The sequence below is a fragment of the Equus asinus genome, chromosome 3, assembly GCF_041296235.1.
Source record: "Equus asinus isolate D_3611 breed Donkey chromosome 3, EquAss-T2T_v2, whole genome shotgun sequence".
Taxonomy (NCBI): domain Eukaryota; kingdom Metazoa; phylum Chordata; class Mammalia; order Perissodactyla; family Equidae; genus Equus; species Equus asinus.
This window is the reverse complement of record NC_091792.1, coordinates 158,501,713-158,528,307: the sequence shown is the minus strand read 5'-3', so window position 1 is coordinate 158,528,307 and position 26,595 is coordinate 158,501,713. Positions and strand designations below refer to the sequence as shown.

At 58.3% G+C, this 26,595-nt stretch overlaps 1 protein-coding gene across 3 annotated transcripts in view; it reads left to right on the top strand.

Annotated features, from left to right (window-relative positions):
* The window catches only part of ACOX3 (acyl-CoA oxidase 3, pristanoyl), a 52,747-nt gene extending 35,629 nt beyond the window's left edge, over window positions 1-17,118 (top strand). For all 3 annotated transcript variants that reach the window (XM_044767898.2, XM_014855202.3, XM_070506331.1), the window contains exons 14-18: window positions 2,587-2,702; window positions 8,836-9,010; window positions 10,339-10,406; window positions 12,408-12,494; window positions 15,371-17,118. In XM_044767898.2, the coding sequence (XP_044623833.2) occupies window positions 2,587-2,702; window positions 8,836-9,010; window positions 10,339-10,406; window positions 12,408-12,494; window positions 15,371-15,490 (566 nt within the window). In that variant the 3' untranslated portion in view covers window positions 15,491-17,118. The remainder of the gene's footprint in view (window positions 1-2,586; window positions 2,703-8,835; window positions 9,011-10,338; window positions 10,407-12,407; window positions 12,495-15,370) is intronic.
* Window positions 17,119-26,595: the final 9,477 nt, after the last annotated feature.

The following is a 26,595-nucleotide window of genomic DNA, read 5'->3' as shown; positions in this document are numbered from 1 at the left end:
CTCGGGCCCCTAACAGCCCCTCAACAGCCCCCCCACCCCGAGGAGGCGCGTTGCTGCTGGAAAGTGCCAGCTTCCCACCCGACTTCGTCCACCGAAGATTCCTCAGCTCCTGCTGAGCTCCAGGAACTTCCCACGCAGCCTCCTGTGCTGTGTGCTTTTCTCCGCTCGCTGGGGACTCCTCCCTTCCGTGCGAACCCCGCGAGGCAGCGTGACATACTTTTTGGTAAAAATTAAGAGCTAGATGTTGGGTTTCTAAAGGAAAAACATCCAACAACTCCCGTGTCAAGCTTGCTTTCTGTTTGAAGTGCAAAGCACACTGTGAACTGGTCACTGACATTGAGCCACGCGGTCACCTCTGCTGTGGACACTGCTTGGAGAGTCCAGGTGACTGCCGCAGTGGCGCGTCGCCCACAGAGGGACGCCTCCTAGGGCAGCGTGTGGGGACGTCCGGCAGGCCTTGGGGGACAGCGGGGTCGGACGGCGGGAGCCTCCAGTGTGGGTGGGGAGTCAGCACGAGCCGTTCCTGGCCCTGGCTGCGTCCTTGGGTTTGTTGCTGTGTAAATAAATCATGGAAAATGTGAGTCTGCAACCCCCTCCTCCTGCTGCCGTTGGTGACAGCCCATCCTACTGGGAAGAGCTGGGGAAGTGGCAAAGTCTCAAAGACCCCCGAACAGGCGTCCTCAAAACGGGCTCTGGGATGTCAGCCTTGCTTTCCAGGGACGGCCTGGAGGGCAGCATCTGAGGCTCAGGACAGCCCGCTGGGCTCGCTGGTGTGTCAGCGTCCTGGGAAGCACACTGGATGCTGAAAACAGCAGAGACGTACTTGCACATGGTTCTGGACAGAAGCCCAAAATCCAGGGCTGGCAGGGCTGCCTCCCTTGGTGCCTCTGGGGAGGGTCCTCCCTGCCTCTTCCGGCTCCTTGTGGCCCCAGGCATCCCTGGGCTTTTGGCCACCTTACCCGAGCCTCTGCCTCCATTGTCACACAGCTTCCTGCCTGTGTCTCTGTCTTCTTTCTGTCTCTCATAAGGACACTCTCCTTGGATTCCGGGCACACCCTCCTCCAGGATGATCTCATCTTGAGATCCTTAACTAATTACATTTTCCCGAGTAAGGGCGCGTTCACGGGTTCAAGGGGGCAGGAGGTGGTCATGTCTTTTTGGGGCTCCTATTCAAGCTACACCTGGCAGGAGGCTGGGAGGGGTACCTCACCCCAGTTCCCTCTCCACCTGCCTCACTGGGCTCCCTGGGAACAGCTGTGTGGAGGGTACCTCAGGCCTCCCCCACCCAGGGCGGCGGAGAAACCAGCACCTCCCCCCAGGCTCTCCCTCTTGGTGGCTGTGTGAGCTTGGGCAGGCTGCTGCAGTCTCTGAGCCTTGGTTTCCTTTGCCCTGTGAGACAGTTTGCTTGCTCTTTAATGGACGTCTCAGTTGTGCTGAGGATTAACTCATGGAGTAGCCGTGAAACAGTCGAGTGTCTGCAGCAGGACCCCACCCATCGCTCCGTGTCATTTTCCCAGGGGCCGGGCTATGTGACAGAAGGAAATCCCAGGACCCATTTGCCCAGGCTTCGGGCCCTGACCAACGCAGCCAGGTCCCTCGTCCCCCTGGGAGCTATGAGCCAAGAGCAGCTGCCAAGTGGAGGGGCTCCTGCACCCTGTGTGCCCTCTGTGCCTGGGCCGGGGGAAAGCGTGGCCTCAGAGCCCCGTGGCCAGGCCAGGCCAGGTCCCTCCCACTCGCTCACCGTGTGCCCCAGGTGCCTCCTTGCACCCTGTGCCCTCGTTGGAAGGGGTGGTAACAGCCCGCTTGGCAGGGTGTTGTGAGCACTGCCAAGTTCTCGGAACCACCCGAGAGGTGACGAGGGGCCACAGCTATGGGCGCAGCGCCTGGGCGGGGAGGGGGTTGGGGGGCCGTGCACCCTCCAGTCTCTCCCGGGGAGTCTTCCTTCCAACCTGTCCCCATTTACATCCTGTCATAGCACTTCCCTGTCTGTCCTTCCTCTTGTCCCTGTATTGCGTCTGAGCTCCTTAGGAGGGATGGGCATGCAGCGAGGCCGCGGGAGAGAGGCGTGAGAGGGAGTGAGGGGCGCCCCGCTCAGCAGCCCCCTGCAGTAGTGAGGTCGGGGCTGGGCCGGCCAGGGGGATGGGCGCCCCCTCTTCTCGCCACTTGTCTGCCATCCACCAGCAGGTTGTCCTGATGTTTGTGCAAATCCCTGGTGACTGGGGGATGCGCCCCCATTTCATGCAGACTAAGCACGTGAGCACCAGCAGAACGTGTGGCCGTCGTAAGCAAGGTGCTCGCCGGAAGGTGGCTCCGTGAACCTGCAGCCCCCGTGGTCGCTAGAATGGCATGGAGCTTGGACGGCCTCGCCTGTGCCTGTGCCAGCCTGGCCACCGCCCGGTGGGGGGTCTTGGGCAGCCCCCTCCCTGTGCCTCGGTTTCCACGTCTATAAACTGGCCCCGCCTCACACGCTCACCATGGAGATTTCTCTATACACGCCTGGCGCTCGCGATGCGTCCATCCCCGCTTAGTACAACTGTTAGATGCTCTGTAGTTACTTTGTTTTCTGTGTTTTCTCTCGTTCTGAAGTCCCCCTGGCAGCGTATGAGTGGTTGGTCTGTTACCTGCTCCGAGAGAGTGACCAAAAGTTAAATCAGGAGAAAAGATCAGGAAGCAACGACTTTGAAGCAAGAAACAACTGTCAGGTATGGGTTTGTCTTAAAAATTGTTTTTGTCTTATTTGCTCCTGATTCCTGTGTTGCCGTGTCCTCAGGAAGGTGACTGTCCCGGCAGTGGCGGCCCTGTGACCGCGGGCATGTTGCCCCAACTCTGTGCACCTGTGTTTGCTGGCGGGCTGGCGGGGCCTCCCCTGGGGCATCATGTTCAGGTGCCCATCTGCAGAGCTGTGACGAACGGAGTTGGGACTTTGGGTTGTGGGAGCCTCAGACCCAGTGTGGGTGGAGACACCAGCCCAGGGCCCTCCCGACCAGAGCCATGGCTCCGTGACTCATGTGAGGTAACACCAACCCTACGTCTGGTTTTCAGAGTCACTGCCGCCCTCCCCGGGGAGCCTTGCGGGACTGGTCCTCACCCTGGGACAGGGCTGTCTCTTGTGTTCCGGGAATCCTCAGCCCAAACGCCTGCCCTAGGACCCCTCGTTCTGCCGGCTCTGCTCCGCTGTGTCTGTCTGTCCCGTGTGTCTGTAGTGATGGGTGTCCTTTGGGAGGCCATGGATGAAGGAAGCACAGAAAGCATGTAAAACTGGTGCCATTTAACGAGGCTCTGCGTCCCCCGAGGCCCGGCATCCACATCTGTCGTCCCCTTCGGAGGCCCTGGCCCCACCCCTTGTGCTGCGAGGGGCAGCTCACCCCCCAGGCGGACGCAGCCAGAGGCAGAAATGGCGGTGCCTCGGGGGACCTGCTGGATGCACCTGCCCAGGCCGGAGACGAGGAGCAAGGGGCAACTGGAGCAGCTCCCGCTGAGGCTGAGCAACCAAGACCAAACCTGGGGCTTAAAAGCAGTGAGCATGACCAGAAGGACCTACAGCTAGATATACTACTGTGCACTGGGGGCTTTGGGGAGAAAAAGAGAAAAAGGAAGAACATGGGCAACAGATGTTGGCTCAGTTGCCATGTTGAAAAAAAAGCAGATGGCCAAGGTCAGTAACCTTCAGGTTCGGTGCCACTGTGACCAAAAGTAGGAGGTGTGACAGTGACCCTTCTGGAATGGGCTGCAGTCACCGCAGGCTGGGCCACTCGGACACTGATGGCCGCGGGTTAGCTCGTCCCGCCTCACTGCTTTCTCAGTTTGTCAGGTTGTCATTCTTGAAATGGAAGTAGGGTTACTCCCCTGAGTTACAGCCCAGGACCGTGAAGAGAAGGAGGGCGCAGAGGACCCCCACTCCCACCACGTCTGAATCCCGGGAGCTGCCCCAGAGGTCATTGCAGACCTTGTCCGAGCTCTCCGTCAGCACCCCCATGCCAGCCGGCTGCACCTGTGCCTGGCACGTGCAGTCAGACAGTGGAACCTGAGGGGTGACAGAGAAATAATTCACCTGTAAACCTTCGTTAAAGAGTCTCATGATGGCATTTCAGCGAGTCTTGTGGCAGAGAAGGATGGCGGGCAGCGGGCCCGGCCTAGCTTCTGGGTCTGGCTGACTCCAGTGTCCCTGGGGAGAGCCACAGAGCTGACCGGCACGCGTCAGCAGAGGTGCAGCCACACGCAGCGGCATGACAGTGGACAGGAAGGCAGCTGTGAGGCCTGAAAGGGGAGGGCACAACTCGAGAGGGGTCCTCATTTTCCAGAGCCGTCTGGATCACGGAGTGTCTTGAGTGCGCGCTGGGTCGTCCTGACAGCCGGGAGCTCTCAAAGCTCTCCCTGAGGAAGGCCAGTCCCTTCCCAGATGGTGACTGGAGCAGCCACAGAGCGTGAGAAGAGGGCTTCAGAGGATGTTTGTGTAACCTCAGCGTGGGACGAGCCTTCTTGAGTCAGACAGGAAACTCAGAAGCTGTAAAAGAAGAGGGACCGTCAGCTGTGGCTGCATAACGTTCACTTCTCTGAATAACAAAAGACGCTGTGAACAGAGCCAGAAGACGGCGCAGCCTGGGCAGACGTGGAACGTTTACCCACCGGGGCGTCCCCAGGAGGAAACGAGTTCCTGCAGACTGAGCGTCAGCCGGCCCGGAACCAGCCTCTGGCCCCAGGCAGTGGCCGCCAACCGTGAACCAGGAGCCAGGGACGTGCGGTTAAGGGACTGTGTGTGATGGACAGCGGCCACTCCAGACACCTGGCGGAGAGTGTGAACTGCCATGTCCTTCGGGGAGGTTGTCTGCTTGCTCCTGCTGATGACAGCTGCCATTCACTCTTTACCTAGTGCTAGTCAGCTGCACACAGTAGGTTCTTAAAAAAAAAGATGCGTTTATTGCATTTCTTGGCTGGGTAACACCCTCACGTGTTCAAAGTGAGAAAATATAACAAGGTAGGTGGTGGAGTCTCCCCCACCCCCACCTTCCAGCCTCGCCGCTCCCACCCCCGGAGCCAACCCATCCGAGGTCCCCAGGACCCTGTACAGAGATCCGTGCGGCAGAAGTGAGATGAGAATGATTTTTCTCCCTTCAGCGGCACTAGGCTCTTTCCCTGTGCCGTTTCATGCCGTCATCTCTGACGGATAAGGCAATGGAGGCCATGAGGGGTGCCCAGCTGGCTCGGCCCCCTTAGGGCAGCATTGGACCCATGCACTGACCCCAGGGCCCAGCACTTTGCCCCGTCCCACACAGCTGATGTCTGAACTTGGACAATTCAGGGTTTCTCTTTTGCCCAAAGTGTCTGTTCCTTGTTAAAATGCAAGTATCCTCTGAAATTAGAGCACACTAGAAGTTAATACCTGGATCCGAATTCCCTTTCTGGAGCCGAAGCAGGGTTCACGAGAGAAGGGAGTCTGGCATGGGGACCAGTGTGGAGAGGGGAGCCGGCAGGGGGTGGGGAGGTGGCTGGCCGGTCCTGGCTCTGTGTGTGCTCTCCCTTCAGCCGTTAATTCCAAGGTTTACTGCTGTAAGGTGACATGTGATGCTCAGCTGCCTTGAGTCCAAGAGGTTCCTGGTGAGCCTCCTGATGGGGGACAGTTAAGCAGCACACTCCGAGGGTCAGCTGAGACCGCCCGGAGACTGAGCAGTGGGCTGCAGCCTCCCCGCCCCATCCCTGCCCCGTGGGCCTGGCAGGAGCGGCAGGTGCCAGACCTGTCTGCAGATGCGTGAGCACTCGCAGCTGGAGCTTTTTGTGACTAAAGACCAGCCGTTTGAAACGTTAACTGTGGAGAAGCTTTTGTAGGGAGTGCGGACCACACTTGAGGCATTTCTGACCCCTCCACGGCCCCAGAATGGGCACCATGCAGGACACTTCGGGGCCACCAGCCACATTTGTTAATGCCTTGCTCACGTTTGTTGATCGCGAGGACAGGCCATCCAAGACTCAAGGAGGAGCCTGAGGGTGCGGGAAATGGGCTGGATGAGCTTGGGGACCTGTCCTGCGTGGTGCAGGATGCTCAGCAGCACCCCGAGTTATGCCGACCACAAATGTCTCCTGACAGTGCCAGGTGCCCTGGGGTCAGGCTTAGCCCAATTGAGAACCCCTGAGGTCAAGTGTGGCAGGCCTCTTGTCTGGAGCCAGGACGCCGATGGGAAGGGGAACCATTCTCTCTGGCTCTTGGCATCTCAAAGGCCACAGGGCCTTTTCTGCTGTGCCACGTTTCTTCTCAGACAAGCTTCCTCCTGCCCGCAGCCCAGCGTGGCTGCTCCCTGGGGCCCACATGACGGCCCAGGCCCAGCACAGACTGCCCTCACCCTGTGGGCTCTATGGCCATTATTTCAGATTCGCACACGATGGTTGGGTGGCCTGACAATCGCCCGGGAAAGCTGTCCACCCAGCCTTTCTAGTCCCGTTAGCCTGGGTCAGGTGTTGACGTGGGCCCTTGTGCCTGCTGCAGCCTCAGACACCGGGTCAGGAAGGCTGCAGTGGTGCCCCAGAGCCTGTGCCCCAGGTGACTGATGGTCTCATCGAACCTTGCCCAGAAGAGCACATGGCAGCTTCGTGCACGTCTGGTTCCCAGGACTGAGCTGGCAGGAGGGTAGCGGCCACGGCCGAGGAGCCCCTCCACGTGAGAGTCTGTCTCAGCCTCCTCCCAGCACCCTGGGAGGTTGGCGCCATCACCTTCCCTCTTCCCAGACCCAGAAGCTCAGCCCAGGACATAAGTCACTTGCCCATCCTTGCACGCTCATGAAGCTGCGTGGCTTCGGAGGCGGGCTCTCCAAGGCCCAGGCCGAGAGCTGCTGTGTCAGCTCAGGGGGACTCAGGATGCATTTTTTTTTTTTTTTAAGGAAGATTAGCCTTGAGCTAACATCTGCCAATCCTCCCCTTTTTGCTGAGGAAGACTGGCCCTGAGCTAACATCCGTGACCATCTTCCTCTATATGTGGGACACCTACCACAGCATGGCATGCCAAGTGGTGCCATGTCCGCACCCAGGATCCGAACCGGCGAATCCCAGGCCGCCGAAGCGAAATGTGCAAATTTAACCACTGTGCCACCGGGCCGGCCCCAGGGTGCATTCTTGATGGTGGCAAGGTCACAGGTGGGACTGCCTTTCCGGGCCTGTCACTGGCCTGTGTCATCACTGAAATTGAAGCATGCCCCTTCCACCAGAAAATAAGATTAAAACACTGTGCTTTTAAAACCAGAAAACCTATGTGGCGAGGAAGAGAGTACAGTGGAGAGATCCCAGGGCTGGGATTCAGTTCTGAGCCTGGCCCCTGTGCTGGGATCAGCCTGGCCTCAGGTTCATGAGGGTACCCACGAGAAGGGGCGCCCTCATTGTGTGAGCAGGTTTGGGGGTGTTGGTGAGATCTAATGTGCTACCATCCTAGGGAAGTGGTTAAGGGGCAGGCGCTGGGGCCAGGTGAGTCTCCGCCCTTGCTATTGTTCCAGGAGGATCAGGGGCTTCGCTGGGACCTCTTAGCTCGTGCCTGGCCCCGGAGCGCTCACTGCCCACTTGCACCGTCAACTTCGTCAGCTTCCTCCCTGTGAGGTCCCAAGGGCCTTGGGTGGGTGCCTGAGGGCCTGAAACCAGCAGAGCCCCCACCTCCCAGCCCTCATTCACCAAAGCCACGGGCACGCACGCTGTAGTGCATGCCAGAGCAGAAGAGGGCAGGGCCACTCTGCAGGCAAGACAGCAGGATGAGCGCCCTCTCGCAGGCGGTGGTCCAGCGGGGTCTTGGGATGGACCAGCCTGGCCCGAGGCAGGGGAAGGAAGCCCCCTCTCCTGAGCTCTCTCCCGAGGGCTTGCGGTCTTGGGTGGGGCCCTGGGAGGCCCCGGGCCTCGGGTGTCTGCTCTGCGAGTCCCCAGCAGGCCTTGCAGACGGAGCCTGGCCCTCTCAGTCTCGCCTCACCGTGCACATTCCACCCCGCAGCCGCGCTCTGGCTAACGTTTGGGGCAGCGTCACGCCAGGCACTCGACTAGGGGCTTCCGTGTCGGGTTTTCTCCCCCTCGCCCCACTCGTCACTTTGCTGGATTATTTCTTCAATTTCAAAAGTAACTCATGCTCATTAGAACAAATCAGGCAATACCTGTGTTACTTTTCTAATTGAAAATTCTGGTAAAGTAATAAATTGGGGATGGGGAAAGAAAAGCTAGGAAGTGAAGCTAATGATTATCAGCAGGTGTTTTGGATGTTGGTTTAAAGAGTTGGGACGAGAAGATGTGTGTGGCCTCCTGCCTCCACCCGCGAAGCCCGCAGCAGAGCTGCTTCTGCACGTGCAGCTCAGCCGGGCCGGCCTCATGTTGTGGCCTCTAGTTAGCCATCGGACATAATATGTGAGCGGGTCAGAAACGCTGTTTAAGAAACTTGGGAGGAGAGGAGCGTGGCCCTACCCTTGGAGAAGCTGGAATCACCGCCAGCTGAGTCCACCTTCTCTGTGGCCCCAGGTGCAAAAGAGACTACTAGATCTCGTGCCTGAGGGAGCCGGCTCCTGGGGGACGCCCCGCACTGCAGGGCCGGCCGGCGCTGGGCAAGCACAGGTGTCCTTGCATGTAGGATGCTGGGGCCACCCTGTGTTCCAGGCAGGGATTGAGCCAGGAGCGGTCACAGGGTGTCCCGAGGTCCAGGTCTGTCCGTGTGCAGCCTTTTCCACAGAAGTGTTTGTCTGCCCTGCCCTGTCCCCCCCGCTCCACTTGGTGTCCTGTCCTCTGGGACGCGGGCCTGGGTCTCTGCTCCCGATGATTCCCCATGAACGGTGGCTGTGCAGGGGCCGCAGCTGCCCGCTCACTGGTGGCCGTGTGTCCTTTCAGGTGTATTACTGCCGCTCCTTGGCACTGGCGTTCCTGGAGCTCACTGTGGTGCGGAGGTTCCACGAGCACACGCACCAGCCCAGCGTGCCGCCCCCGCTGCGGGCCGTGCTCCGGCGGCTCAGCGCACTCTATGGCCTGTGGTCCCTGAGCCAGCACACCGCCCTGCTCTACCGAGGTGAGCCTCCTGGGGCACCTGCTGCCCCACCCTTCCCACCCCAACCCCCCAGGGATCAGGCACCCTCTGCGTTATCCAGGACTCTGCTTTCCTGGGAGGCGTGACTTCCCCGAGGATTTACTGAGCACACCCGCCGCCGGTGCACAGATAAGGAGCCCAGACACCAGGATGGGAAAAGTATGAGGGGTGGAACTGTCAGGAAGGCACCCACAGGGGCAAGCAGACACAAGCCCAGGCTGCTGGGGAGGCCCCAGGAATGCCCGTATGGGGGGCCCAGGAGGGCTTCCTGGAGGAGGTGATGCCTGGGCTGATTCCTGGAAGACTGGTGAGGAGGTGGTTAGCCTGAGTTTCTCCACCTTTTTCTCATTCTTGTCACCTAAGGAGCCTTTTTAGACACGTTTTCCTGATCGCCTCCTGGCGTGTTAATAATACAGATGCTCTGTGTGTCTGTTCACCTCCTGTACTCTATCTGGGCTTCATGAAGAGTGAGGGGTTTGCCCCTCCCCCTCCCAAGAACCCACGTTTCCCCTGGGGGCTGGTGTTGGCCCAGGAGGCCATGAGAGTGCACAGTTAACAAAGGAGTGAGGGGTGTGCCAGCGGCAGGCGCGGCGGGGGGTGGGGGTGGGCAGGAGATGGCCCTCTCTGAGAAACGACCACTCTCAGCGACTGACGAAAATCAACCAAAGCCGGCTGTGCAGCAAACACATCCTCCCTGTGCAGGGTCGGGGCCTCGGGCCTGGTAGACGCCACAGCAGAGCCCCAGTGGGCCAGCGGAGGGAGAACCCCAGGAGGTAGCCCCGCGGCCCGCCCACGTAGCCGGCCCCTAGCCCCAGGCACCCACCACAGTCTTCCTGGGCATCCCGAGCCACCATCCATGCTTCCTTCTGCCTAAAATCCCCATTTCCTCCTTTGGACAGAACCCAGCCTGCTGTGCCCCCGGCCCCGCCTGCCTCCCCGGCCCCTCCTTGTGGGTCCCCATGGCCCACCTGCCTCCCCGGTCCCTCCTTCTGGGCCCCCTGCAGCCCGCCCACCTCCCCCAAGCCCTCAGATCTTTGCCCTCCTCACACCCGGGCCCTCTGCCTCAGCATCCTCAGCTTCTGGCTGTGACCTCCTGGTTCATGCTCAGAGAGCCGGTGGGAAAAGGGACATCAGAGCCCTGGCTGCCAGTGCATTCCTGCGCAGGGGTGCAGCCGGACTCGGGCAGTGGCTGTGAGCCGTTTTCACACAAAGTAGGCTAATGTGGAAAGCTGTTCCGGGGTGACTGCGCTTCCTGGGTGATTTGGGACCTAGGGTACCCAACAGCAGGGTAACCAACACTCTGCTTCCAGGTGGCTACTTTTCTGGGGAGCAAGCGGGTAAAATGATCGAGACGGCCATCTTGGACCTGTGTTCCCAGGTGAGTGGTGACCACCGTGTGTTACCATCTGACATACGCATTACAGGAACCCCCGCGTGGTGGCCTTCCCTGACCTTGGCTGCCCACGCATGCGTGTGCCGTCAACGTGTAGCAAAGTCAGGAAAATTAGAAGAAAATGTGGTTATGTCAGAAATGTCAGGAGACGAGTAGCTTTTGGGGAGTATCTTAGCATCTGGCCACATTCGGCTCCCTCTGATCCACTTATCGTAGCAACACCAATTCTTCTCTGGAGCATTTCGAGTTACTCCGCCTCCAGTTTAAGTTCATTTCGTGGTGTTCACTTACCTCTGTCACCCAGAAAAGTCCCATGGCCCACGCCTCTGTTCTGGTGGCGCTCTGTCCAGGCGGACTTCCTACAGGGATGGTATGTTCTGAGTTTCTCCACCTTTTTCTCATTCTTGTCACCTAAGGAGCCTGCCCCACACAGTCACCACTGGCCACGTGGGGCCGTTGGCAGTGGCAATGTAGCTGATATGACCCAGGATTTTTAATTTTCTTTGATTTTAATTAAAGAGTCACTCTTGCTAGTGGCCACCATATTGGGCAGTACAATGCTGTTAATCGGGTTGCTACTCTCTTGATGGTGGGAAGTGACCCAGAGCCCGCCGGCGTTTTGTCAGATGTCTGCAGTGACACCTGGCCTGCCACTTCCCCCTCCCGTGCTCTCAGAGCCAAGGGAGCAGCAGCAGCGTCTTTGTGCTGGTGCCAGCCACTTCCCGGGCTTCCTTCCAAGGCTGCTGAGGAGGGTGTGTCGGTACCTGCAGTGCAGGCACACGGCACATCACTTTTCTTAAAGTAGAACCATTGACAGGAAGGCCTTCCCTTGTGCGCTCCGTGGTGGTGAGCTGCTGTGTATAGAAAGGCACAGTGGTCTCCCTGGCTCTCACATGTGCTGCGGGGCTGGCGGCCATGGTGGAGGCGGCCCACGCCTCGTCTGCACCCGCCACCTCAAGGATCCAGGATGTCTTCTCCCTCGGGGAGGCCTGAGGCAGCTGGTGGAGGGGCACCCACTCATCCACTAGGCCCTGGTCGGCAAGCCGTGCGCTTGTGCATCGTCTGTGGGTGTGTCCAAGCCGCCCTGGCAGAGGTGAGCCGGGAGACAGGCCCAATGGCCCACAAAGCCGGACTGTTCCCCTTTACTTTAAAGGTTGCTGACCCCTGGTCCCGACGGCTGCTCTGCTAATGATTTCCCTCTGAAGTGGGTGGGCTCGCTCATCCGCAACCTCGGCACAGAGAGGGTGGGGCGCCGTGGCACAAGTGAACGTGTGTGCTAGGGAACAGCACCCAGACCGTGAAACCTGCCCATTTCCTGTGCTTGTGGTTGTCGCTCTGCCCAGCGATGGCTCTGAATCTGCGTCACTGGAGTCGCCCCGTTCCAGTGTTCTATTCGGCAAAGCCACGGAGCTTCACAATCGTTTTAAGAAATAATTTTTTTTTTTGCATTCCAAGAAAATTCTTGGGAGTCTTTTCATATAAATTCCAGTTGTCATATTGAAGAATAATTTGTCTAATGGAACAGGAGGGTAATAAAACCACTGTGAGCCAAAGGGCATTTGTGTCAGGACCTTCCCAGGTGCTCATAAATGCCTTCTCCCTCACATTTCTTCTGGATGCATTTTCCTGCATTAGAACAGCAACTGCCCAGATAGGTCAGGGTTCAGAGACGAGTCTCTGAAGACGGTCGCCAGTAAATGAGCCACAGAGTCGTCACTTTTACGAGCAGTCCCCACCTTGTTGAAAAACAGTAAAACATTGGAAGTCATGAGTGAATAGCAGCATGGTGAAAATATTCAAACTCACACTCAGGGAATCTGTGATCCAGGCCAGGAAAAGATAACACGTTAGTAACGGAGCCTTGCGCGCCTGCTGGGGTTACCGTTGCTAGTAGGCCCAACAACAAACGGCCGCAGCTCTGTTCTGCAGTGGTCGCCATGGCGATCTCTGGGCGTTGCCAAGTGTATGGACTGTGTTTTCCAACAGCTGAAAGATGATGCGGTTGCCCTGGTGGACGTGATCGCCCCTCCTGACTTTGTCCTGGACTCACCGATTGGCAGAGCCGACGGCGAGGTAAGGCGCAGCCCCCTCCCATGGCTGGGCAGGAGTGGGAGACGCCGTGCACTCAGGCACCAGCGGGGGCTGCTCTGGCAGCTGATGGCCGTGATTGCAGACCTGCGGGGGTGACATGGGTCAGGGGTCTCCTGGCGCCTTCCTCAAGGGAAGTTGTCACGCTCTGAGCAGCAGTGGAGGGAGTGGCCCGAAGAAGTTGGGGTGGTTGTGGGCGAGTTAGCCGTCCCCCGGCCTGCCTTCCTCCAAGAAACGGGGTGGTGACACCACCCTCAGGGGCTGCGAAGCCAAGGTCAGCACAAGCCTGTGCGAAGCGCGGCCCCGCAGCCGTCTCCCTCTTCTCACACTGCCCCAGGCCCTTTCCAGTCCTGGGTCTTGGTGCCGTCATACAGTCTGGTTCCCACCCCATCAACCAGGCCGCTCACCCCTGTCCCTGCGCTTCCCAGCGGGTTCTCGATCTCCTCTCTTGCCCCTGGTGCTCCAGAAAGATTTCTTAAAAAGCAGATCTTGTCAAGCTCCTCCTCTGACTGAGCTCTCCACCAACATCCCCCACACCTGAAATAGCACCCACATCCCCTCCTGTGCCCCCAGTGTACGGCCTGCCCTCTGCCTGGTTCTCCAAGGTCATTTTATGCCATGCTCCTCCTGTCCTCTGGACTCCAGCCTCCAGCCTCACAGTCTTCTTCTCTGTTCTTCTATCATGCTGGGCTTGTTCCCACCCCAGGGCCTTTGCACCTGCTGTTCCTGCTACCTGGAGTGCTTCTGTTCGGTTGGGTCTAAGGAGAATACATCCTCTTCAGAGAGGTCTTCTCTGGCCTCCACTAAAGTGCCCCCACTTTGTCCTGCTGTGTGATCTCACAGCACTGGTTACTGAGCCCACAGGCACCCCTAGGTGACTTTCACCACCAGGTGGAGATGCCAGTGCTGGACGATGCTCACGGGTCTGCTGTGTGCCTCCCAGCACCTCACCACCCACAGGTTATTGTCCTTGTGTTACCATGGGGAGGTGGCATTTCAGACTTCTGCAGTCACATGCCTGAGGTCTCGCAGCTGTGAGCAGCATAACAGGAGATATACCCCCCCCCGCAAACTCTGACCCCCAAGGTCATGTTCTTTCTGCCAAGGCACCGCTGCCAACCCAGGCTCTGCTTCAATGGAGACTGGACGTAAGGGGACAGGAGCCCTCCCTCTGTCCTCAGGGTAACCATCGTGAACTTGCCCAGAGAGGGGGCAGGCACCCTGGCCTCCCACAGCCCAGACACACCTGGGGTTGGACAGGGGTCCCAGGTGCTGGGGGGCAGGATGGAAGCGTTCCCTGTCGAATTGTTCAGGAGTAGGGACAGTGACATCTGTGCGGAGCCTGCTGTCCTCTGCCTGCACAGCTGAGCATTTGGCATCCTCACTGAGTCCCACAGGGTGGATGTGTCCATGCCCACTTTGCTGGGGCAAAATGCAGCGTCTGGAGGCTGGGTGGGTGCCCGTGGTTGCCCAGCCAGGGAGCGGCAGAGCCGGGATCTGGGCAGGCATCCGCCATGTGGAGAGAAGACAGGAGGGTGAACCTTGGTCCACTGCTGTGGCCAGGGTCCCCTGGGAGCACGGAGAACATGCCAAGCCCACGGGAGAGGGCCTAGCCTCTGCTGACATGGGTTCAGCAGGCAGCCGGGCAGGTGGGCATTCCAGGAAGAAGCAGCATGCGCCCATCCCGGAGGGCCTGGCAGTGGTGTCGATCGAGGATCTCGGAGCACAAGCGAGGGTCTGCCTGTGCAGAGGGAGCCGGGGCGGCTAATGCTGGACCCACCTGCTCCGCAGAGGCAGCCCTGTGTGGCGCACGGCCGGGGAGTGACCTGGAGGGAAGAAGGCCATCCTCAGATGGGGCCCCTGCTGGCACTAGATTCACGGAGCTGGGAGGCCTCGCCTGATGCGATGTTTATACAGCCCACGTTTCTCCCAGTTTTAAGGAGTGATGTCTTTACCAGGTGCTACTCAGTAAGAGATTCATTATAGGCGAACAAACACAGCTGGAGGAGGTTATTTGAGACAGTCATGAGACATCACGCTCCCAGTTGAGAAATGTAACCTCAGGTTTATGACCCGTGGGGGAGAAGCCTGGGTCCATGTCTCTTTGGGGCCAAGAGCAGATGTTGGAGGAGGAATTGCTCAGTGCACTTAGCAGGTGCAGGGAGAGCGGCCTTAAAGGTAAAATCGGTCCACAGCAGCCGGATGCAACCCAGGCCCCTCCGCGGCCCGGGGGACTGTCACCACCTCCCAGCCTGGCGCCCACTGTCGAGAGTGGTGAAGATGGGTCATCAGCCTGCAGGGTTTTCGTGGCCTTCCTCCATGACAGCTGCTCTCCCCGGTTCTCCAGCGAGGCCGCCTGGGTGAAGGTTCGCTTTGACAGGCCTGGAGGAGGCGGACGGCTGGCCCATGGGAGCAGGCCTACGGGGAGGGACAGTGTGTGCCGGGTGTGGTGGCCCAGGGGACCACACGGCAAGGCCAGCCCACGAGCCGTCATTCTGCTGCCCGGCTGTGCCTCCCCTGTGCCAGCCAGAGCCTCGTGGGTGCAAGAGGACAGAGTCCAGGAGAAAGAGCACACGGAGGCTTGGAGGGTCCCACGGCGGCCATGCTTCAGAAGCAGAAAAGGACGAGTAGGGTGTTCCATCATGAATGTGCTTTATGGTGCTTTATAATTGCATTTTCCTAATTGTTTTCTACTGAAAAAAGCTTTATATAAATTAAATTTAAATCATCTTAAAACTTCTCTAAAAAGCGACACAAGAGAATTTCCTGTTTTTAACAAAAGCTCATGAGGGGAGTTGCATTTGCACGCTCAGCCATCTGAGGAATCTGTTTTATTATTTATGTGTCTGTGTCTTTTGCAGCTCTATAAAAACCTCTGGGGCACCATCCTTCAGGAAGGCAAAGTGCTGGAGAGGGCCTCGTGGTGGCCGCAATTCTCTGCCAACAAGCCCGTCATAGGAAGTTCGAAATCAAAGCTGTAGTCACGAGGCTCAATCTCATTAATCTAATCATGCTAATCAAGACATTGACCTCACTTTCTGCTTCCAAGAGACGCTGGACATTGCTGCCGCTTTCTGAACACGCACCGCTGCCTCCAACCAGCCCTTGTCCTGTCGGGACTGGCCGTCCTGGGCTGGGCTCTCTCCAGTCACCCCAGGAGGCGTCGGGGCGGAAGTGCGGGGCTCGCTGGGGGCCGTGGTGACTTGCTGTGCATGGAGGGAACCTAGATGGCCACCGACTGTGGCAATGAGGACTGGGCGCATCCTGTTTCACTCACCGAATATAAAGCTGACTGCTGCTCATCAGGGACTTTGTTTTTAACATCATCCGAGATTTTTTACAAAGCTCTTCTTCACTGAGACTTAATGGCGCCGGTGTGAGTCTGTGGACTCTAGCCTGCCTTTACTGTGTAATTAAATTCGTTATAATCTTCCTCGTCGCACCAAAGACCATCTGAGTGACATAGTTTAAGATTTTTAAGGAGGAGAAAATCAGTTTTATTACTTTCTTGTGTGGAACTAGAAGTTTCCATCAAGGAGATGTTTCCAAATTTAAAAGTGCATCACGACTTGAACGTCTAGACAACTTAACGCCCTGACCCCCAGCGTGCGGCTTGTTGAGTTGGTAGAATGGGGTGGTTTTGCCGTCAGTAAATACCCAGGGCTGCACGGCCCTACGGGGTGTTTGCCTGGCAAACTCCCCACGTGTGTGTGTGTGCGCCCAGTGCGGCCCAGGTCTGTGAGCATATGTCCAATCCGTGGAGACCAGACTGAGGAGCTCAAAGAGCCTCTCCGGCCACGCGGGTTTCCGAGCCCAGGACGCCAGCTGCCAGGTGGTTCTGACTCTTGGCACTGTCTCTGTTTCCCCTCCGCTGTCCCGTTGTGCTCCTTGGCCTCTCTGATCAGTCCTGGAAGGCACAAGACTTTTGCCATCAGCGGCCCCCGTGCCTCCCGACCTCTGTGGCCTTGGAGCCCACCAGGCAGATGTGACCCAGGTGCCCACTAGTGCAAACTGGTCCTGGACAAACGAGGAGCTTTATTTTTCAAAATAACCCAGGGAATTTCTGAGCACATGGAAGGCGTGGGCAAGAACCTGTTTGTGGAGTCTGGATTTCCAGCTCTGGAAATTACGTGGGTGGTTCCTTCTCAAGCCTCAGTTTTCATGCCTGGAAAAGGGACACATCTCCCACCCCACCTCCCACCCCTGCAGAGCTGCCAGGAGCATCAGAGCAGGTAGGAGGGGCGATTTGTCATGAGCATGCACTACGTGCTGGAACTTTCTATCCATCATTGGCCCCTCAGACAACTGTGTGGGGCTGGGGGGAACTGTGTCATCAGGCCCATTTTACAGATGGGGAAACTGACCCCAGAGGGCTGATTCACTGCCCTGGGCTGGATAGCCAGGAAGTGGCAGAGCTGGACCGGGCTCTCAGGTCTGACCCAAAGCCCCAGCCTGTCCTTGGCCCCACACGTTCTCAGAGCCGGGCACAGACGGGCCTTTGCTGATGTCAGTGTCACGGCTTTACCTAGGGCACAGTCCTTCCTCATTTAAGGTCTGTCTGGTTGGGGGGGTTTCCTTGGGTCTTAAATAAACCCTTCACATTTTTTAAGAGTGTTTTGTCCATTATACTCTTCTCTGCCTGCTTTCAGAGAGAATGAATTTTCCAGACCCTTAGAAATTGAGATGGGCTGGTTCTGAGCACAGATTCCAATAGTGGAGCAGAGGAGCCTGTCGATGCCAGAAGGAGGGGTTCACTCCCCACAGGTCTCAGGGGTCCCCAGGCCCAGCCCCTCTGCCTGGGGTTCCAGCCCAAGAGCCTGCTGGCCGCGGTCACCAATTTCTGTCGTGTATCCCCGGGAGGCCACTCGGGCTGCGTGTTCGTGGACGCTGCTTCACCCACACCCCGCAGCTCTTCTCAACAGGGAGGAGCTGGCTCTCTGGTCCTCTGACCCTCCTGCCGCTGGTGTCTGGCTGCACCCTCCGCCTCGGGCCCCATTTCAGGAGTGACAGCCTCACCTGGGCATCTCGCGTTTTCGTATTTTGCCTTTTGTCGTTTGGGATCTTGGTTTATTGTCCAGTTTTGGGTCTGAAACCACCAGCTCTTCCAACAGGTCATAGAAGTCCGAGGTTGAGAGTGTGTTCATCCAGGAAGATAAACACAGTCGTCTGTAAGTGTCAGGCGTGCTGGGCTCTGTGATCAGGGAGCTGTGTGAGGTGTGCCCGCGGCTGCCACTGCTCCGTGTGCACTCCCGCGCCCACCCACTAGGGACGTCTTCACTCCCGAGGTTCTGCAGGCGGGACGTGCTCCTCGACTTGCAGGGCCAGGAGGGTCATCAGTGAGCCACACAGCCTGGGCGCCACCCCCCAGGCCCGGCCTGGCCACCTGCCACCGTTCATCCACCACCAGGCTCCTCCCCCCCGCCGCCGGCTGCCTGGTGCAGGGCTGTCCCGACGGCAGGAGCCGAGGAGGTTAAGGAGTGGACGGTCATTAAAGGCCCTTTTAAAAATAAAGCATTTGAAAACACTGTGCAGTAAAAACTTGAATAATTCGAATAGATTTTAAAAATTTAATCTCATTGCTTTCTACCAGTTTTTTTTTTTTTGGTTATAAAACCAACAGGCGTTTAGGTACTATTGCAGTAATATAGGAAGGTTCAAAGAAGAAAACATCACTCATAATCCACTTGGGAACAACCACTGGTTGCATGGTATTTACTTTAGGGCCACGGGGCAGAGATCTGGGTCCACTGTAATCCTGGCTCTTGCTGGGTTTGCCCGGTTGTGACAGTGACTTGTGCCCTTCCCTCGGCGGCCCTGTGGCCTGTCCCATCCCACCTGCTGGTAACAGTGTAGCACGCCCCATTCGAATGCCTTCCTCCTCCGTGTGTGGGGGGTTTTTGTAACAGGAAGGGGGTCATCCTCTTGTCAGCCTTTTTGTCCCCGCTTAAAGACATGTCACGGGCACCTCCGTTCAGGCAGCGTGGGGTACAGGGTTAACAAACCTCCCCTTGAGGGCTGTGGAGAGGGAGGGCCTGTGCTCCAGGTGGCTCTGAGCCGTCCGTCCTCCCACGTGGGCCTGAGCGTCAGTTCCTGGAGGCCGAATTGCTGAGGGCCGGGATTTCACGTGGGGGCTGCTGATAAGGCCGGAGGCCCTGGGGCGGGTGTGGACCCACCAGCGTGTTGGATGAGAGCCCAGAGTGGGCCACGTTGCCTGGGTGGGTCCCCCGCTGATGAAGTGGGATGAAGGGGAGAATCTGGCAGCTGTGAGCCTTAACATGGGCTCATCCGGAAAGCACGCAGCGCAGAGCCTGGGCGTGGCGGGCGCGAGCTCCTGGCACCTGGTCATCAGTCTCCTCCACGGGCTTTGTTCCCACGCCCCTTTGTCCTCACTGTTCCCTTCCCGTCCCAGGGGTTAAATAAACCAGCATCTCCTGGTCGGTTTGCTTTTCTTTGCTCCCTTCTGAGAGCTGATGGTGTCTTCCCCTGTATTCATAGCGATTTCTATTGTTCCCCTGTGATAACTGCCTGCTCTTGTTCTTTGTCTAATGGAGCATTTAGTTTTTAAGATATTTTCATTTAAAAAATATTTTTGTGTACTAAGCATCATAAACCTTTGACATGCATTGAAAATTATTTTTCCTCATTTATTATTTGCCTTTTAATTAATTTTTTTGATTTAGTGTAAACTTTTAAAATTTAAAATTGTATGTATGTATAAATCAAAAAACTAAGGATCGTTTCTGCTTCAGCCTTTGAGGTCAGGCTGGGAGAGTCCTCTCCCGAACCCAGATGATTCACGTTTGCCTATGTTTTCCTTGAGGACGTTACAGTATTCAGTGGGCTGGGGGTTTATTTCCAGGTGGGCGTGAGGCCAGGATCTAAAATGGTGAGCCCATTGACTGACACGCTGACCTGAAGTCCCACCTGTATCGGACGCCACAGTCACGCGTTCTCAGGTCTGTCTCTGCCTTTTTCGCTTTTATTGGCTTTTCTCACATCAGCTTCTGTTGATTTCATTATTGAGGCTTTCACACTTTTAATATCTTTTGGAGTGAGGAGATATAGCCTTATCTCTCATCTTTTCAAAAAACTTCTCAGGGCTGGCCTGGTGACAGACGTAGCAGTTAAGTTCACACGTTCTGCTTTGGCAGCCCGGCGATCGCTGGTTTGGATCCCAGGTGCAGACATGGCACTGCTTGTCAAGCCATGCTGTGGCAGGCGTCCCATGTATACAGTAGAGGAAGATAGACAGAGATGTTAGCTCAGGGCCAGTCTTCCTCAGCAAAAAGAGGAGGATTGGCTGTAGATGTTAGCTCAGGGCTAATCTTCCTCAAAAAAAAAAAGCCACTTCTCAGATGTATGAGCTTTGGTATTATTCTTGTCAAGTCTGGGCACTCTCCCATCCCCAGATTAAAGAAAGATTCTTTGGAAACTGGAATTTTGTCTAATTGATAGATTAATATCAGGAGAATTTATATCTTTAAGTAGTTTTCCCATTTAAGACCATGTTTTCAAGTTTTTAATAAAAAGCTCATTTTTGTATATTTTGTAACTGGTCACCTTTTAAAAACCTTATTATAACAGTCTTTTGTTGATTCTCTTTGGTTTTCCTTATATGTCAGATATAGTGATGCTTTTGCCCTTATCTTTCCAAAACTTTGACCAGTCCTGTAACTTTCCTGACTGGTGGCGTCTGTGGGACAGACCCCGTACACGTGATGGCGGCACCACCATCTGGGCCCGGCGCTCAGGAAAGGCCCTCAGGGGTTCTTGTTAGCCTGATGCCTCGTGAAGGACAGATGGGCAGACAGACTCAAGGCGGAAGACAAATGTGCACCGATGGCTGGACCCTCTGACCCACTGAGGACAATGCCTGCAGAGCGGGGAGCCGCCTGACCCTGGAATAAGAGAGCAACGAGCGTCCCCTCACCCTGGGGCTGCTTCACACGGACACAAATGCAAACCACGCGGACAAAGAAAAGGAAAATCAGCCACCCCATCGCTGTCTTCAGGAGCCCGCACATGTCTCGGGATTGAGGCCTTCGACATCACCTCCAAGGATCCTGGTGGCAGTGGAGGTGTGGGCACTTTCCTCATGGGTGTATTGTTGACGCAGGGCAGACATTTGGGGACTGTCCCTTTTCTTGGGCTTCTAATAGCTCTGCCCAACCCTATTCACTTTTCTGCTATTTTTTATTCCCCCCGAGAGATTTAAGGGGGTCCTACCCTTGGGCTGCCCCCAGCAGGGATTTTTTACGCAGTCAGTGTCTACGCAGCGGTCACCCCTCCTGCTGTGCAAGGACAACGGCTCACGTCCTCATCACAAGGCTCCTTTCTACTTGACTTGGTCCACACGGCCATTCTGGACGTTCCCCAGACTCCGCATGGAATGTGTCCTGCCCGACGGTGGGCCCCATCAGAAGAGCATGGGCCAGGCCCCAGGCACGGGTCCTCCAGAGGTCACATGGTCTTAGACCCCCCTTCATGTGGTGGGCTGTGTGGGTTTCCTGCCCAGCTTCCGAGCCCCTTCGTCCTCTCTAACAGAACCCTGGTTTTGTCCAAGTTCTGCCCCAAGGCTGGGCCCATGGTGGCTGGAGCTCCTCAGCTCATCTGGTCCCTTTGCCCCAGTCACTGGCTCAGGGATGGGACCCAGCTCGAGGGTCCTGTTGGGTTGAGTCTAAGGAACCAGCTGGGACGGTGGTCTCTCGCTTTCACTGGACAATGTGCTGGCCGCTGAGGAGCTATGTGCTGCTCCAGCCACATTGCCACCTGAGCCTGAGGCTCAGCCAACCCGTGGGGACGGCCTGGGACATGGTGGCTGCCACACAGAACAAGAAGCCGCAGAGCCTCAGGTGATGGCCTCCAGGTGCATGAGCCACCGGCTTTCTAATCGCTGAGGACAGGTGAGCTAGGCCGAGGGCCCCACACACGGAGCCCCAGTGCCAGGCTTGGCCCGGGCACCTGCGGCAGAGCACAGGGGGCAGCCCCTGGTCCACACAGGGGGGCCACACTCCGCAGGTGGCATGGCGGCTCGGCCTCGAGTGCGGGAGCTCTGGCACTGCACTGCCCAGCTGTCCCCCAGCAGCCTCTGCTTTGCTGCCAGCTGCTCTGGCCTCTGGCTGTCACTGAGACCTATGTCAGGGGGTTTGTCTCGGCCCAGGGCTTTGCTCCTGAGTCCGGGGGTCCGGGAGGCTCGGTGAGAGTTGGGTTCCTACTGGCTTCCAGGAAGCCCGCCTGTTCCAACTGAAACACGGGCCTGACCTCAGCTGGGCTCCCAGTGCCTGAGACTGCTGGCTGCCCCGGGGGTGGCTCGGCTTGCTCCATGACACCCGGAGGGAGGCGGATCTGGTCCCACGGTGGCCTGTCACTGAGCTCGGGCGGAGTTCCACTAGCCTTTCCTTGGGCTCCCACGTCTCGTTCGAGCTCTCAGGCAGGGAGGCCCACGCTGTGCTGCGCTGTTTGCTTTGTGAGAGAAAACGCGCGTTTCATCTTACACAAGCTGAATGCTGGGGCGCAGAGCAGACCCGAGAGTGGTCCCCGGGGTCTGCTCCAGGTGTGTGAGTTCCGTGTGCAAAACTTCCTGACATCTCTCGAAGTTTTCCATCTTTGCTCCAGAGCAAAGCTTGTGAAAACAAAATGCATTTTTAGGAAACTTTTCCTACGTCATCGTCCTTAAAAGCCCCGGGCCAGATGTCTGTGCTGGCAGCCTGAGGAGGTTGGTAGCAGCATCCACAGAGGACGGCTCTGGAGCTGGGCCCAGGTTCCAGGCTCTCGGTCACTGGCTGTGAGGCCTTGGGCACATTTCTTCACCTTCCCAAAGTTGTTTCCTACTTTATAAAGGCCTGACGCTTGCCTTCAGGGTCAGAGGCGCTGACGTCATGCAGTCCGGGCACTCGGAGGGGCCCCTGGCCCACTGACCTGGCCCCTGGGGCTGCACGTCCTCCAGCACCAAGGGAAGTTCTGAGCATGCGGAGCCTGAGGACCACCGCCTCTGTCATGGGCCTGGATTCTGGGAAGAATGTGGGGTGGTCAGTGGCCCTCGTGAAGATGCTGAGATGGAGAATGACCATGTGCAGTCCCAGCGCCTGCCTGCCTGTGCCCTGGGGTGGCTCTGCTCTTGGCCTCCAGCGCTCCCACCTCTGCAGAAGGTCCTTTCAGGGACCAGAGTGGCCACAGGAGGAGCTTCATGTGGCTCCAGGCTGGCCCTTCTCTGCCAATCCTGGGCCCGCACAGAAAGCCTGCCCCCGGGGGAGCCCTGGTCATGCAGTCTTCGTCCTTGTGTGAGCACTCCTCGACACCCGGTCACCAAGGGCCTGGGGCCCCGTGGACAGTTCACTCCCTCTTGGGACACTGCCCACTGCTGGCTGCTCACATGGCTTCCCAACCCCAGAATAGCCACTGGGACGCTGTACCTGAGCCAGCTCCCTCTGTGTCCTTCCTTGGTGCTTCTCCACTTCCCTGACAATGGCCTCTGTGTGGACGTGAATGCAGTGTTGGCAGCAGACGTGCTTCCCACCCGGCATCCGAGCCAGCGTGGCCCACCACTTGCCCTGCCCAGCTGTCATCTGTGTGACAGAAGGAATTGCGTGACATTCCTCCTTCACCACGTTGGCTGCAGTAGCCCCACGACCCTGGACAGCACTTCCCACCGGTCGAGAAGCTCACTGAGGTCAGGGACGAGGTCTGAATCATCTGTGTGTCTCCAGTTCCCAGCACAAGGCCACAGAGAGGAGTCCTAGGCAAGCGCTGGAGGGAGGCATGGGTGGATGGATGGATGGAGGGTGGATGGATGGGTGGATGGATAGGATGGGTGGATAGGGTGGGTGGATGGGTGGATGTGTGCATGGATAGAAGGATGGTTGGGTGGGTGGATGAATGGATGGATGTGTGCATGGATAGGTAGATGGATGGGTGGATAGGGTGGGTGGGTGGGTGGGTGGATGGGTGAGAAGATGAGTGGGTATATGGATGGATGAACAAATGAATGAATGAATGACTTCAATTAAAAATTGAATAAATGAATAGAATGAATGAATGAAAAAATGAATTAATGAATGAGTAAAGGACTGAGGCCAGCAGGGAAGGAGTGCCCTCGGCTGCCTCCAAAGGAGAGATCAGCAAGAGGGACTTCGAAGTCCCAGGACTCCCTTTGCGGCCACAGTGCTACCACACCTCGCCTTTTGTGTCCATCCCTGAAGTAATGACCACACAGGGTGTTACGGCTGAATTGTGTCTCCCAAATCCATATGCTGAAGCCCTAACCCCCAGGACATCAGGATGAGTGTACTTGGAGAGGGGACGTTAAAGAGGCGATTTAGGTAAAATGAGGTCGTATGAGTGGGTCCTGATCCAGTCTGACTGGTGTCCTTGTAAGGAGAGGGGATTAGGACACAGACACGCACAGAGGGACGACCATGTGAGGACACAGGGAGGGGACGGCTGTCTACACACCAAGGAGAGAGGCCTCAGGAGGAACCAACCCGCCCACACCTGGATCTCGGACTTCCAGCCTCCAGGGCTGGGAGAGGATAAACGTCTGTTCTCTGAGCCCCAGGCTGTGGGTGTGGCAGCCCCCACGGGCTGATGCACAAGCATTCGTTCCTTGAGTGATCTCTGTGAGCCCAGCCAGGGGCCAGATGATTCCACCCATTTCAGATAAGGAAACTGAGGCAGAGAGTGGCTTGGTGACTGGCCCCAGGTCCCTCTGACAGTGGGGCACAGGCGCCCAGCTAGTGCAGATTTCAACTTCTGGTTCTGCCAGGGAGTAAGGGAGGCGTGTGTGTCCAGGGAGCTCCAGGGGTGTTGTCGCCAGATGACAAGGGATGTGTATGGGAAGTCTGGAGGAGGCGTGTGTGAGGCTGGTCTGAGAATCAGTGTCCAATTGGTGCTGGACACAGCCAGCGTCCCGCTGTGTCCCTTTGTCTGGCAGTGGCCAGAGCAAGGAAGGGGCTCTGAGAGGCCAGGCAGGAGCCCCCAGTCAGGGCTGGGACGCAGCTCAGGTTCCCTCGCTGCAGGCTGCACTGGAGAGGCTGCAGGCGACTGACAGCTCAGGGGCTCTCTGATCCTGTCATCAGGTGCGTCCCCTAAGTGAGCACTGTCCCCCTTTTCCAGGTGAGGACAGAGAGCCCCGGGGGCCAGCCTGCAGCCTGAAGTGCTTTCAGAACCCCGGGGGAGGAGCTCCCATGGGGGATGGAAACAAGACTCACCAGCTTGCGTTCTGTCCGGGTGTTCTGCAGTTGGCTCTTCCTTCTAGAAGGTTCCTTCCCTCCACCCTCTCCTCAGACCTTTCCAGCCTCATTTCTGAGGCTGGGCTGAAGTCCACGGAGATTCCCAGGCACACCAGGGCTCAGAACACGGCGCGGCGGGTCTGTCTGGGGTGTTCAGGCGGCGGGGGAGTTGAAGAGGTACACGGATGACTGTTCTGGAACTGGAAGCTCCAGGACCGTGGGGTGTCATCCTCACCAGGACCCTTGAAGAAACGTGGGCGTCCAGTTGGCAGCCTCCAGGGCGTGATCGCCAGTCTGTGGGCACAGGGACATGTGAGGTTTCCACGGGGCAAGCACGGCCCCAGGGAAGGCACGGGGGTGGGGGGCCTGTGGTCCTGGTCTCCCCTCTGCAGGACCCTCACCTCTTCGCCACTCCTCAGCTTCCAGGGAGGAAACCGTCTGCAGCCACCAGGGCGATGATACAGCTCTGTCCACGATGCCCACCCCCCAGTCCTGCCTGGCCGGCCCACGGGGGCCACAGGCAGCTGAGACGACGCTGTACCAGAAAGCTGCGACACCGGCCCAGCCAGGGGGACACAAGAGCCCTTTGTGGGGACAGGAGGGAAGCAGGCGTGGGCGCCTGCCCAGCTGTTGGCATCAGACGGGTGTCTGGTTTGTGTTTGCTCGCTGTCTTCCCGCAGCCAGGCTGGTGGAGCACCCCTGCAGACAGGCCTGCCAGGAAGTGATTTCCTTCCCTGCTGCGCCCTAGGACCACAGTGTCCTAGGCCTCGCACTCTGAGACCCCGCTTCCTGAAGGCGCCTTGAAAACTCCAGGATGGTGAGCTCCCAGAGACATGAGAAGGCTGGCCACCAACAGCTATCAGTGCGTCCATCCACCCGGCCCCTCCCCCACGCCACCCAGTCCCTCATCCACACCACAGGCCCCTGCCTCACACCACCCAGCCCCTCCTCCACACCACCCAGCCCCTCCCCCACACCACAGGCCCCTCCTCCACACCACCAGCCCCTCCTCCACACCACAGGCCCCTCCCCCACACCACCCAGCCCCTCCCCCACACCACAGGCCCCTCCCCCACACCACCCAGCCCCTCCTCCACACCACCCAGCCCCTCCCCCACACCACAGGCCCCTCCCCCACACCACAGGCCCCTCCCCCACACCACCGGCCCCTCCTCCACACCACAGTCCCCTCCCCCACACCACCCAGCCCCTCCCCCACACCACAGGCCCCTCCCCCACACCACCCAGCCCCTCCTCCACACCACCCAGCCCCTCCCCTACACCACAGGCCCCTCCCCCACACCACCAGCCCCTCCCCTACACCACAGGCCCCTCCCCCACACCACAGGCCCCTCCTCCACACCACCAGCCCCTCCTCCACACCACAGGCCCCTCCCCCACACCACCCAGCCCCTCCCCCACACCACAGGCCCCTCCCCCACACCACCCAGCCCCTCCTCCACACCACCCAGCCCCTCCCCCACACCACAGGCCCCTCCCCCACACCACAGGCCCCTCCCCCACACCACCGGCCCCTCCTCCACACCACAGGCCCCTCCCCCACACCACCCAGCCCCTCCCCCACACCACAGGCCCCTCCCCCACACCACCCAGCCCCTCCCCTACACCACAGGCCCCTCCCCCACACCACCAGCCCCTCCCCCACACCACCCAGCCCCTCCCCTACACCACAGGCCCCTCCCCCACACCACCAGCCCCTCCTCCACACCACAGGCCCCTCCCCCACACCACAGGCCCCTCCCCCACACCACCAGCCCCTCCTCCACACCACAGGCCCCTCCCCCACACCACCCAGCCCCTCCCCCACACCACAGGCCCCTCCCCCACACCACCCAGCC